Source organism: Stigmatopora nigra, unplaced genomic scaffold, assembly GCF_051989575.1.
Source record: "Stigmatopora nigra isolate UIUO_SnigA unplaced genomic scaffold, RoL_Snig_1.1 HiC_scaffold_61, whole genome shotgun sequence".
Lineage (NCBI taxonomy): Eukaryota > Metazoa > Chordata > Actinopteri > Syngnathiformes > Syngnathidae > Stigmatopora > Stigmatopora nigra.
In genome coordinates, this window is record NW_027551639.1 from 37,332 (window position 1) to 50,912 (window position 13,581).

Sequence of the window (13,581 nt, forward strand, 5' to 3'; positions counted from 1 at the left end):
CTTCGAAATGGCCTCCACATATTTCTCACCACTGAATGGTGTGCCTGCATCCACAAGAGCCTTGCATGCAGGGAAATGGAAAAGGTTTGTCTGAAAGAGATGGGCTTTCCATAACAAAAGTTAAGTGCAGAATGCTCTCACGTTGTCATAGGCAGCACTGACAAGTTGCCCCTGGCCTTGTAGCTTCTTGTTCAGTACATTTAGCTCATGTGTGATATTAGCAAGAAAAGGTAAGTCCATGAGCCATTTGGCACAGGAACAGCAACCCTGTCTATCTCCATGAAGTCTTTTACTTCTGCTCTCAACTCAAAAAATCTCTTCAACACATTTCCACTGCTGAGCCAACGTACCTCAATGAAGTAGAGCACATCCCCATATTCTGACTCAATTTCCTCCAAAAAAGCACGGAACCTTCTATGCTTTAAGCCCCTTGATCTGATTTGGTTAATGCATTTTACAACGACAGGCATCACATTGTCAAACTTCAGGCATCTGCTGCAAAGGGCCTGCTGATGGATAATACAGTGCAGAGCTATGGCCTCCTCCACACCCTCCTCTTCCAGTTTTTTGTGCTGCCAGTCCATTCTTCCTCCTCATCATTGATGGGGCTCCATCAGTTGTTATTCCAACAAATCTCTTCCAAGGCAAACCGGCATTCTCAATGACATTACACAGCTAGTGAAATAATACCTTTGGCCATGCATTGGAATTAATGTGAGCAACTCCTCCATCACTTCAAAATTTTCATCAACACCATGGACATATATTGGGAGCTGGGCAGTGTCTGTGATGTCTGTGGTCTCATCAAGAGCCACTGAATATACACTGAAACTTTGCGCTTTCTCACACAGTTGATCATAAATGTCACTTGACAGGTCAGAAATGCGCTCTACCACAGTGTTGGCAGAAAGGCTGATGTTGTTGAACTGACTTTTCTTTTCTGGACAGACATTGTGTGCAGCCTGTTACATGCACTTTAGTCTCGAGAAGTCCAGGTGTGATAAGGGTGTGACCTCCAAAGTTGTTTTGGTTAACTTTAGAGCGAGCATTTCCTTAAGAGATGTATTAAAATGCCTTGTGTTAATGTCTATTAACGTCATTGCAAGCACATATTTCTTCACTTATAATTTGTTTAGTCCTGGAAATCAATGTTATCAACAGTAGGCTGTTTAATAAGCAGACACAATCCTTGTAATTTGGAATTTGTTTGAGCTACTGTATCAACTCTTAAGTCAGTCTAGCAAAAAGCGTAAGCATGGGAAAAGACAATACCCACACATTGTCAAAGTAATAGCCAAAACAGCTATTGATATCACCTCAGTGAAGGCCAATTGTTTTTTTTTTATTTGCCGAAGGCCTTATCCCACCAGTCTGCCACAAGGTGGACAGTTTCACTCCAGAGTGCCTCGTTTCCGGTTGGGTTCAGGGTCAGGTCTTCAACGGCTCAGGTGAGGGACCCATTGGGGGACGTGTTGTTGAGTGCAACATTTTCAAACATTGCATACACAGAAGCATATCAACCGCTTTGCGGCCCTGGAAAGTCCTGAGAATGGTGGCTGCCAGCGGTTCCTTCATTGCAAATCCAAAATAATGTTCTATGCACCTTGGTCCCAGACCAAAAACTATTATGTTTACCGTAAGTTGATCCCAGACCGAAACTGTTAATACTACCGCAGTGATAATACTCATTCAAATTATTACACTTCACGGAGATAGAAATCAAAGGGTGAACTCACGATCTTTCTCGTTCTGAACCTGCCCTAGTTCGGGCACTCATCATAGGATCACCGAAGCTGCGAGGGAACGTCCGCCGGGTTGACCCTTTCAATGGAGGATGCTGTCGTCGTGCTCCGTCGCCGCTCCGTCGTCGCTCCGGCAATTGTTGGCTGTTGGGTCCCTGTTTTCGGCACCAAAGTATGATAGATCTGAAAATACAACTTCAGGAGCAGGTTAAGAAAGAGTGAGATCACTTTAATAGGAAATAAGTTTATTACCAGACTCCAAAGTGGAGAGAGAGAGAGGTCAACAGTGGAGTCCTGTTCAGTGGGATGTTCTTCCAAATCGATCTAATGAACAGTGGGTTTGTCTTTTATAGTAAAACAGGGCATAGTGTGGTTTCTATGACAACGACCAAACTCTGGTCAAAGTCGGATTAATCAGTGACAGGTCTCCATGACAAGGACCAAACTTTGGGATAAGTCTGATTAATCAGTGGCTTGTCTCCATGGCAAGGACCAAACTTTGGGCAAAGTCCGGTTAATCAGTGTGAAGTCCCCATGACAACGACCAAACTTGGGGCAAGTTTCTTATGACAATGATGTTTCTATACTTTCTAAAAACTGATACAATGTGAACAAACAATTGCCAATTGACTTTGACATTTTATCTTACAATATTATCTTACAATAACGAGATATGGAACCTTCTGTCCATCCAGCCAATTATTTTGTTAACACAATATGGGTTTGGAATTCCAAATCGTGCACTGATATGCCGAGCACAGGTTAAGCATGCTCTGCAACCAACTTAGTTGTTGTGTAGTGGTACAAAAAGAAAAACCATCACCCACGCTCACACTCGGAAATTTAGAGTGTTCAACCACTCTGGCATCCATAATTTTGTTTTGTGGGAGTAAACTGGAGTACCCAGAGAAAACCCACAAATTCCCGAGGACACCAGGAATATTCCAAACTCTGGAAGGTCTGGATCCACACCGCTTCTGTTAGTAGATCCTCGAACTGCAAGGTTGATGCGTTAATCACTAGTCTTTCAATTTGGGTCGTTCACCCATACATCAGTGGCCCGTACATTTTCATCACAGGTGTAAACCACCATCCCCAGTGGGGCCTCTTGGTAGTTCGCCCCCTTTTACTGCCCTATCAGGAATAATCATTCCAGAAGGAACTAGGTAATTAATGTATTATATTTGCGTGCCACACATCTACAAATAAAAATTTGTTTTGGAAGTTCAATTGCCACTGTTCGTCGCCCTAGTCCAGTGTAACCCTGGGGAACAGGATTTTATTTGGCCGCACTAGTATAAAGTGTAATTGCGCATCCACTACAGTAGCTGGCAGTGGTGCTCTCATTTATTTTTTATTTCAGGCATTGATGCACTTAAAATCTTTTCTTTTGCAGACTTAAAACAAGATTTAATAAAGTTATTCTTTGTAAGTTTGACTATATTTCTTTCTTTTTTCATTTTCTTTAATGTTAATAAGGATAAAATGTTGTACATTAACAATTTTATAAAATTATTTTATTTATAGTCACGGTGGGAAGTGGGGGGGGGGGGGGCGCGAATAGTTTTCTTCTTGCTAGGGGGGGCCTAACAGAAAATAATTGAGAAGCACTGCCCTAGTCAGTCAGCATGAGTGACTGCCATGCGAGTGGCTTTGATTAACTACCTGGTTGCCAATAATTCATTAACGGAAAAGTTGTGACATTGAAACAAGTATTTTAACCGTTTGTAAAAAGAAAAAAGTGGACCTCCATGTTTTGCATTAAGTTATACCCTCTCTTAATGCTATCTTTATAGCTGTTTGTACACAGAATTGAGGTGGCAATAATTTCACCTCTAAGGTTTGTTTTAGTAGTCGTCAATGTATCTCGTATTCCGTTCAAATTTTGCTCACTCCATTTTATTCCTAGACAACCTATCTACTTAAAGCATTACTCAAAGGTTGATGTTTTGTTAACACATTTTGGAGGTGCTACTCTTGAACATAAACATAATTTCATCACTTGTTTCATACCATGAAAGGTCCCAACAGATTTGGGGCATCCAGTGCCCAAATAGAATCGATTTCCAAATTTACCTCAAATTTGTTTTAGATATGTGATTCCCATCCCCCAAATATTCCAGAATTCATGCACCAATGCATTTTGTCAAACCCAAAGCGACAAAAATCTGTTTTTTTACCAAGTTGTTTGGTTTTGTGTTTACTTGACAGTTTTCGATTATCATGCATTTGCTACGGTGTTAAAAAACTGCAATAAATAAACCATTTAAGGGCAATATGAGTCATATCACACGAGCAAAATTAGCACTCAGGGAAACCCATTGTCGATGTACAAATTTTACTGCTGTCAGGCCATCCTTCAGTCGAAAAGACCAAATTAAGGCAGCAGGCCCTCATTTGAGTCACAGTCTGTATTATGGGCCTTAAGATAAATGCAGTGTGGTGGCTTCAAAGTGAAAGTCCCTAATTTAAAAAAATAAAATAAAAATACCAAGGAGCCAAAGAGGTCACTCAAATAACAAATTGGTCCACCCCATGTGTTGAAATAAACCACTCAGATTTAATAGTGTGGCATTTCAAAATAAGATAATTCTTACATTTCTAATTGCTTTTACCGAATAATATTTTTTTTTTAATCTGTTTCATATCAACTATTATATAATAGCCTTCTGCCCAAACAATGATGAATATTCACACACAAATGGAGCATAGATAGACAAAACAACATGGACTATAAAAACACAAACTGAAATGGTCTTTGTACGCTACCAAAAAACAAGTTATCAACAATCTTAAACGATGATAACTTGAAACAGTACCAAGCCTAATTACACTATAAAACTCAATTAGATATTTCCCTGATAAAAAAATATATTTTGGTAAATTTACGTATTATAACCAGAAAACAGGGTGTTTAACATTTGGGTACACTTGGTGTTGAACTCATTGCTGTTTCATTGATAATTTTAGATATAGTTATAGAGGAAGGTGGAGTGGCTTCTGTTTGCGAGTTTCAGTGTGGATTTTCTCATTTTTATGAAATTACACAAAATAAATTCCCCCAGAAAAAATGCAATGTATCACAGGAATTAGCTTCACAAAACAAGCCATTTTGGAAGGGGTCAGAAAACGCCACAAAAAAGATGCAATGTCAGCTTTAAATCCTCAGAGGTTTGAAAAGAAATCCACATAGGAACTTTGGATCATCGCAAACCCTGTGAAGTTGGGTTTAAAGAAGTACAATATTCATTCATTCATTTTATGAGCCGCTCTATTTTCACTAGAGTTGTGGGGGTGCTAGAGCCTATCCCAGTTGACTTTGGGCCAGTGGTGGGGAACACCCTGAGTCGGTGGCCAGCCAATCACAGGGCATGAGGAGACAGACAAACATTCATGGTCACACCTGGGGGCATTGTAGAGTCCCCAATCAGCCTACCATCCATGTTTTTGGAATCTGTGAGGAAACCAGAGTACCTGGAGAAAATCCACACAGGTCCAGTGAGAACATGAAAACTCCACACAGCTGCACTGACCTAGATTGGAACCCAGGACCGCAGACCGGTGAAGCCACACTCAAGCCGGCGGAGCGCTATAAGTACAATATGTGGACTTCAAACAAGCTGCTGTCGTCAATTAATTTTAATTGTGTCCACGGTAAAACGTTACACATTTTAAATTTATTCAGTGCCTGTCAGATATACAGACGTACTCCTCATGCCCCATTTGTCATAGACAAGATTGACAACCAGATTTGTTTTTAGGTAATCGGACACCGTGGAGAGGCATCCTGCTGTTCGGCCCACCAGGAACAGGGAAATCATACCTGGCAAAGGCTGTGGCCACTGAGGCCAACAACTCCACCTTTTTCTCTGTCTCTTCCTCAGACCTCATGTCTAAGTGGCTGGGAGAAAGTGAGAAGTATGTTAACTTTTGTTATTTTATTTTGTTTGGTATGAAATTATGGGGGCCCATAACTATCTGCAGTCCTGTTCATGACCAAACCCACATCTCCCCTTTTTTTTTTACTTCGTAGGTCTGATTTTTAATAGTAATGTCCGATTTTTATAAAAAATTAGACGTACGAAGTAAAAAAAAGAGGAGGGGTGGGTTTGGTCATGAACAGGACTGCAGGTAGTTATGGGCCTCCATATTTTTCTTTACTGCAGTTTCTTTATTGCACTGTTTGCATTGTGAGTTTTCTCACACCTGAGGTTGCGAGTAACATACCGTATTTTCTCGCATATTTATCGCCTCCACGTATAAGCCGTACTCTTAAAACTGCCTTAAAATCGTTGAATTTTACGATTTCTCTCGTATAAGACGCCTCCTGATTCTCTATTTTCATCTTCATATTTATGATTTTAATTGGGAGTACAAATATGTTACTTTGAATGGAAAATCTTAAGAAGAATCAATCATCTGAAAGGGTGTTGCCTGCACGAAAAGGGAGTCAAGTACAGTGAGCAGTACAACCAGGAAGTGTGTATGTCCCGGTGTAGTTTTGTTATATCAACCCTAATCAAGTATCTGGATGCAATAATGGCATGAGATAAACACATTATGCAAATATCAAGGCTATTTTAATGATCGACCTCAAGACCTTCGATCAGCCTCAACAACTATTCCGCTGACATGGTAAAGACTACGAACATATGTATCAAGGCTACTTGCGTCTGGCCAGTCAAAGCACGTTTAATTCCCGGTAAAAGTTAAGATGGCGGTGCCCTGAGCGAACAATGGCAGGCACAAGTGAGTTTTTTTCTCGTCTTTGTGTACATATATGCCGTTGCCTTGACGCAGTCATCATTTTTTTGTTACAAATATGGCTCCCATGCGAGATACAGTAGGTGTTTCATACTTAATAAAAACAAAGATTGTTAAAACTGATAACATGTAATGTATTTGTTACCACAAAAGATGTAAAAAGTCCATGTTTAAACGATCATGTCGTCAATCATGTACCAGACATCGGGAATCTGCTAACCTGGGCTCTGTCAAAGCAAACCCAGTGCATGTTTATGTGTGGCAGTAATTTCATTCACCAGCGAGTGAATGTCGTCTTACATGGATCTTAATGAAAGTCGTGGGGTTAAGCCTATAATAGACTATTTTCAAAAGGCAGAGTGGACACAGTTAAACATTTTACTTTTTTCTTTAAACAATTTTTCGGCCACCAGCCTGCACGGCATGTTTACCACATAATTTTAAATTTAAAAAAAAAGAAAGAAAGAAAATACCAAATATCATCTCATGCTCCAAAATGGTATTTGTTTTTTATGCTCCTCAATATTTCTTTGTGCTAACTATAATCGTGTGTATGGCTGGTTGTTGAATTACTTTTGTCGTTCTCAAATGAAAAAAAGGTTCGGTTCGAGTGATATGGGGAAAAAGGTCATTGCACAATTTTTTCAAAGAAAATCTCATTTTTATCAGAATTCTTTAGATTCCTTAATTGTGTTTTCCAACCTGTCCAAGGGATTTTCTGGTGTTATTTCTCAAGAAGTCATACATTGTAATATTACTAAATTATAAATACAGAAAATGTTTAATATTATGTGATGAAAGTTTTGTTGTTTATTTTTGCATTATGTGAAACTGATGTTTGGTTTCACAAGCTTCAACTCTTGTACAGTAAAGTTCGATTTAATAACTGACCACAAGCCACTTCTGGCCATTTTGGGACCAACGTCGGGAATCCCCACTTTAGCTGCTCTGCGAATGCAGGGTTGGGCGCTGAGACTGATGGCTTACGATTACAATATTGAGTACAGAACGTCGTCGGAAAACGCCAATGTAGATGCCTTATCTAGACTGCCGGGGAAGGGGAAGGATAACACAGCGGAGGAAAACAGCATATTCTATTTCGCAGTAGTGGATGAGCTTCCCGTGCAGGCTACAGAGATTGCAAAGAGCACTCTCAAGGACCCAGTCCTGTGTAACGTACTGGAGTTGACTCGGTCTGGATGGCCAAGTCATAACCAGGACGAGAGACTTAACCCATCCATACTTTTCCCGGAAAAATGAACTGTCTGTGGAACAAGGATGCATATTATGGGGAATTTGAGTTATCATTCCACTAGCACACCGAGAGCGAATACTGCAGGATCTTCACCAAGGACACCCGGGAGGATGCAGGATGAAGGCCTTGGACAGGAGCTACTTGTGGTGGCCGCAGCTGGACAGTCACAGAATATACTGTGCAACAATGTGAGGCCTGTCAGAGTGTGAGGAAGCTACCAGCAGCAGCACCTCTACACTGCTGGCAGTGGACGATTAGAGTTTGGCAACAAATACATATTGACTTTGCCACAAAAGATCAACACATTTTTTTAGTAATAGTAGACAGTCATTCCAAATGGTTTGAGGTCATCGCCATGGCAACATCCACCGCAACCAAAGTAATTGAGGTGCTGCGGAACATCTTTTCGTCTTACGGTCTTCCTGAGGAGATTGTTTCCAACAACGGTCATGAATTCATGTCACAGGAGTACAAAACCTTCCTGCTGAGCAATGGAATAAAACAAACTTTGGTACCGGCTTACTATCCCACTTCAAATGGAGCTGCAGAGCGGGCAGTTCAGACAGTGAAAGCATCACTGCTGAAACAAGTGCTTGATGAAAGGAAACAAAATGTCACCCCAACATGCCGCACCGGCTGGCTAACTTCCTGATAGCATACAGGAGTACACACAGTGTTACGGGATGTGCTCCAGTGGAACTGTTCCTAAAATGTCAAATCAGGACCAGGTTCAGCTTACTGAAGCCAGATCTCACTCGGGTGGTGGAAGGGAAACAACAAAGGCAGAAGACCTACCATGATAAGACCGCCTCCAAGCTGAGACACCTGTCTGAGGGTGATTCGGTCCTGATCTGGAATTTCCGTGGAGGAAAGGAGAGGTGGACAAGAGGCATAGTGGAAAAAAGACTCGGACCAGTCACCTATATGGTGTGGAATGGAGTGAGCCGACGCACAGTCCACAAAGACCACCTGCTGTACAACCAACCATCCAGACCCGAGACATTGCCGTTTCCAGATGAGCAGCTGGTCGTCACGAACAAATACCCAGTGGTGTTTCATGCAGATGTGGAGAGGAAAGGCACACCTGGAGCAGTAGGTGGTAGCCCGTACTCACCGGAGGAGACACCTTTGGAACATATGGAGGCTAAAGAGACACCGGTAATACCTTCACCCGGCTCAGTGGCCTGTGACAAAACAGTTAGACCGGACCACCGAGCGGTCAGTTCCCCTGAGGTGTTTGGGGGTCAGGTACCCAGTAAGAGTAAGAGCACCTCTGATGCCACTGACTTTGTGATCAATCAGTTGTTGGACTTTGTTCCTGGAATAAAATAGTTCCAATTCCTACCTAAATGTGAAAAAGAGTTCCTGAGATGGAAATGTGAAAGATTGGGTCAAATGGTGGTAAGAGCAGTAAAAAGTTAGTTACAATTTTTGAAGTAAGGGTTAATTCTTAATAGTTTAAGGGGGGGAGTGTAATATATGGATACAATAACGGTGGGCGTAACCATCGCCCCTTATGGGCATTACGTTTTACCGGGCGACCCGGATGTTGATGGTTTAAAAGCTTGTCTGTGAGTATCAATAAACTAGCCTCCGGCACGCATGCAAGTTGGCTCCGTCGTCCATACAGCAAAGTTATTACATACATGTCCATGCGAGAACAAAAGACTTGCTGCACGGGAACGGACAGATGCAATGACAAGCGTGTATAATAAGCTTGAAACATCCCAACTCCATTTTAACATCTAAGACTGTCTTTATGTACTTCTCGAAAAGAGCGACAAATGACAGTGACCTTAATGTTTTTGTCTGAGGTATAACAATCTATGTTGTCCTAGGAATAACTCTTGACCCACTACTTATCCTTACATGAAAGATAAAATAAAAAACACTGAATAGAATTAAATTAAATTTCTCCAATTTTAGGTTCATTAGAAACAATCTAAATCCTGAGTCAGCAAAGCTATTTTGACACAATGATCATATAACACATGACTTACTGCCTAACATGTTGGTCATTGGCCTACAAGACACCACTAAAACCATTTTTTAGCAAGCTCTGAAAGCATTGGACTGAAAAACAAAAACATACCATCAATGTCAAAGCTTTAAAAAACACAAACGCCCAAACTTGGACAATACTTAAAAATATGCTGATGCCACCTTAGTTTACAAAATCCTAAATCACAAAGCTCTTGGACCACTGCAAGAAGTTGCAACAAATAAAAATCCAACAAATAAACAAGAGCTGTCTCCAGAAGTCAGTGTGTAGTTCCGTTCAGAAAGAGTGCATGAGCATAGCCATGCCTCACATATGTGGAACTCAATACCAAATAACATCTGAACTAATTACCCTGAATATGTATATGTTCATTAGTATGTATTGACCCTTAATTAAATAAACCAAACACAAAACTATTAAGAACATCCACCAAGTTAGTCATAACACTTTGTCTTTCTAAAGATGAACAATGAGTTTGATCCCTACTGAGCATTTACGCACAGCCACGCACACCTAAGCACACGCTCATGTCTTGCCTCTTCCTTGACACTGCGCCTGCACACTCACGTAGTCGAACATTATTCAACTCGTGTCACTGTTTCGATACTTCCTTGACAATGTGCCTGCACACTCAGTCACTACGTCAGCAACCATTATCTATAACATGAACAATAATAATATACAGTCAGTTCTATAAGTATCTGAACACGGTGCTATTTTGAAAGTTTTCCCACTTAGAAATCATAAAGGGGTCTGAAAGGTTCATTGTAGATGGATGTCCACTGTGAGAGAGAATCTAAAAAGAAAAATCCAGAAGTCAGAATTGTGATTTTTTTTAAACGATTAATTTGTGTGATATAGCTGAAAATAATTATTTGAATGGCTAAGAAAACCAATGGTAGGTCAAACGTTTCCTGTAGTTCTTCACCAGGTTTGCACACTATGGAGGGATTTTGGCCCTTTCCACACAATCTTTTCTATATCAGTCAGGTGTCCGTTGCTGAGAAACTCAGTTTGACTTGCCTCCAAAGATTTTCATTAGGTTTAGATCTGGAGACTGGCTGCAACTGCCATTCACATCAAACAGATTTGTGCTTGGATTCCTTCATTCTCAGGCCGTGCTTCACAAGTAATATCGCTCCCATCAAACTGGAGTCTGCAGTTTGAACATCAGTCCTATGATGATCTATTGACCAAGTATTCTTTTCTAAGATCTGAAACCACTTATTCTCCAGATGCTACATCACCGCCATGGGAAAAGGTGACAGTTCTGACCTAATTAGAAAAGCACTTGTTAGTGTCATTAGTCTCACATTTATTATATATTTGCTCGCAATGAGGAATGCTTTGCTTTACTTAGGTTATTATCATTTAAAAGTAATTTTTATTACATCTGCTTGCAACCGAGATAAACAACGGGAAGGTCACTCCCCTCTGCAGCTGGAATTCTCAAAACTATTGTTCACACCGAAACATCGAGCTCCCTTGGGATCCGGAGGACTTTCAAAAATTGTTTTGAGAAACATTGACTTCTGAAAGTGGTTCACATCAAACTCCCTTGGGAAGATCCAGAGTACTTTCAATTTTTAGGAGAAACATCGACTTCATGTAAAGCTCTCTCGGGAAGATCCGGCAGACCTTTAATTGTTTTGAGAACTGAGATGCATGTTGTAAAATTTTATGTAAATAAAATGTGAGAGAGAGGCGGCTGACGGCAGAATGATCTCGGACGGAGACACGTCAGGATCGATTCTCTCTTGCAAGACACCGGTTATGAGTCAGATGTCTGTTTTATTCGTGCGTGCATTTGGGAATACCTATTGGAGAACCTATCAGCACTAAACTCTTAAACCTTCTGCCCTTTTTATTTTATCTTTTCAAGACTTGTAAAAAACCTGTTTGATCTGGCTCGCCAGCACAAACCTTCCATCATCTTCATTGATGAGGTTGATTCTCTGTGTGGCTCCAGGAATGAGAATGAGAGTGAAGCTGCTCGCCGCATTAAGACAGAGTTCCTGGTCCAGATGCAGGGTGAGCATAAGCTGTCTCTAAATCTAATTCATTAACCAGTCATTATTCAATTACTGTGCCATAAAATCATTTAAATGTACTTAAATTTTTATGTACATTTGTTCATGTTGCTCTGCATGTTTGAGAACAATACTTTTTACAATAATAATTATTAAAAAAACAATCCAGTATAGGAAATTAATGTCATCTGCCGAAAATGCATTGGTAAATTGTTCCGCCAGACAGAAAGATATAGTATTACTTGTGTCACCATTTATTCCACCCTCTTTGACTCTCATCTCATCTTCTCCCACTTTATTCGAAGTCGGGTCGCGGGGGCAGCAGCTTCAGCAGAGAAGCCCAGACTTACCTTTCCACAGCCACATCAACCAGCTCTTCCGGGAGTATCCCAAGGCGTTCCCGGGCCAGCCGGGCGACATAGTCTTTCCAGCATGTCCAAGGTCGACCCCGTGGCTTCCTCCCGGTGGGACGTGCCTGGAAAACCTCCCCAGTGAGGCGTCTAGGGAGCATCCTGATCAGATGCCCGAGCCAACCCATCTGGCCCCTTTCAATCCGGAGGACCAACGGCTCTACTACAAACCCCTCTTGGATGACCAAACTTCTCACCTTATTTCTAAGGCAGAGTCCGGAGATCCTGCGGGGGAACTCCTTTCAGCCGCTTGTATCGGAGATTTTGTTCTTTCGGTCATCCATGCACAGCTTGTGACCATAGATGAGGGTGGGAACAAAGATCAACCTTGCCTTTTGGATCAGCTCCTTCTTTACCACGACAGACTGTTCCAGAATCCGCATCACTCCAGACGCCTCACCAACCAATGTCGATCTCCCGGTCCATTCTTCCCTCACTTGTACCCAAGATACTTAACCTGGGGAAGAATCTGATCCCTGAGGGCATACCACCTTTTTCCAACTGAGAACCATGATTTCAGGTTTGGAGGTGCAGATTCTCATCCCAAATGCTTCAGACTGCTTCCGAGATTTGACTTGGACCCTCCTCTCCAGTACTCCAGAATAGACCTTCCCAGAGAGGCTGAGGAGTCTGATTCCTCGATAATTGGAACACACTCTCTGGTCCTCCTTTTTAAAAAGGGGAAACACCACCCTGGTCTGCCAATCCAGATGCGGCCCCCGGTGTGTACGTGATGTTGCAGAGGCATGTCCACCAAGACAGCCCCACTATAACCAGAACCTTTAGAAACTCTGGGTGGATCTCATCCACCTTCGGGCCTTGCCACCGAGGAGCTTTTTAACCACCTCAGTGACTTCAACCCCAGAGATTAGAGTCCCCCAGCTCTGCTTCTTTATAGGAAGGCTTGTCGCTGGAATTGAGGAGGTCTTCAAAGTATTCGTTCCACCGATTCACAATAGTCGAGGTCAGCAGCCCTCCATCCCCACTATACACTGTGTTGATGGTGCACTCATTCCACCTTCTGAGATGTCGGATGGTGGATCATAATTTCATCGATGAAACCCGAAAGTCGTTTTCCATGGCCTCAGCAAAGTCCTCCCATGCCCGAGTTTTTGCTTCAGAGACGACCAAAGCCGCGTGCTACTTGGCCACCCAGTACCCATCAGCTGACTCCGGAGTCCCATAGGCCAAAAGGGCACGACAGGACTCATTTTTGAGCCTGACAGCAACCCTCACCAGCTCGTTCTGGGATTTCTGCCACGACAGGCCTTGCGGATGTGGCTCTGGTCTGTCGCCTCCACAATAGAAGTGAGGAACATGGTCCTCACTCAATGTCCCCCCCGCCCCTCTTCCCAAACATGGGAGAAACTGTTGGCGG

The 13,581-nt window shown here is 42.1% G+C and overlaps 1 protein-coding gene across 5 annotated transcripts in view; it reads left to right on the top strand.

Annotated features, from left to right (window-relative positions):
• Positions 1-13,581, top strand: part of vps4a (vacuolar protein sorting 4 homolog A) — a 62,033-nt gene that overhangs the window by 23,906 nt on the left and 24,546 nt on the right. For all 5 annotated transcript variants that reach the window (XM_077711916.1, XM_077711911.1, XM_077711914.1 and 2 more), the window contains 2 exons: positions 5,504-5,660; positions 11,646-11,794. In XM_077711916.1, the coding sequence (XP_077568042.1) occupies positions 5,504-5,660; positions 11,646-11,794 (306 nt within the window). The remainder of the gene's footprint in view (positions 1-5,503; positions 5,661-11,645; positions 11,795-13,581) is intronic.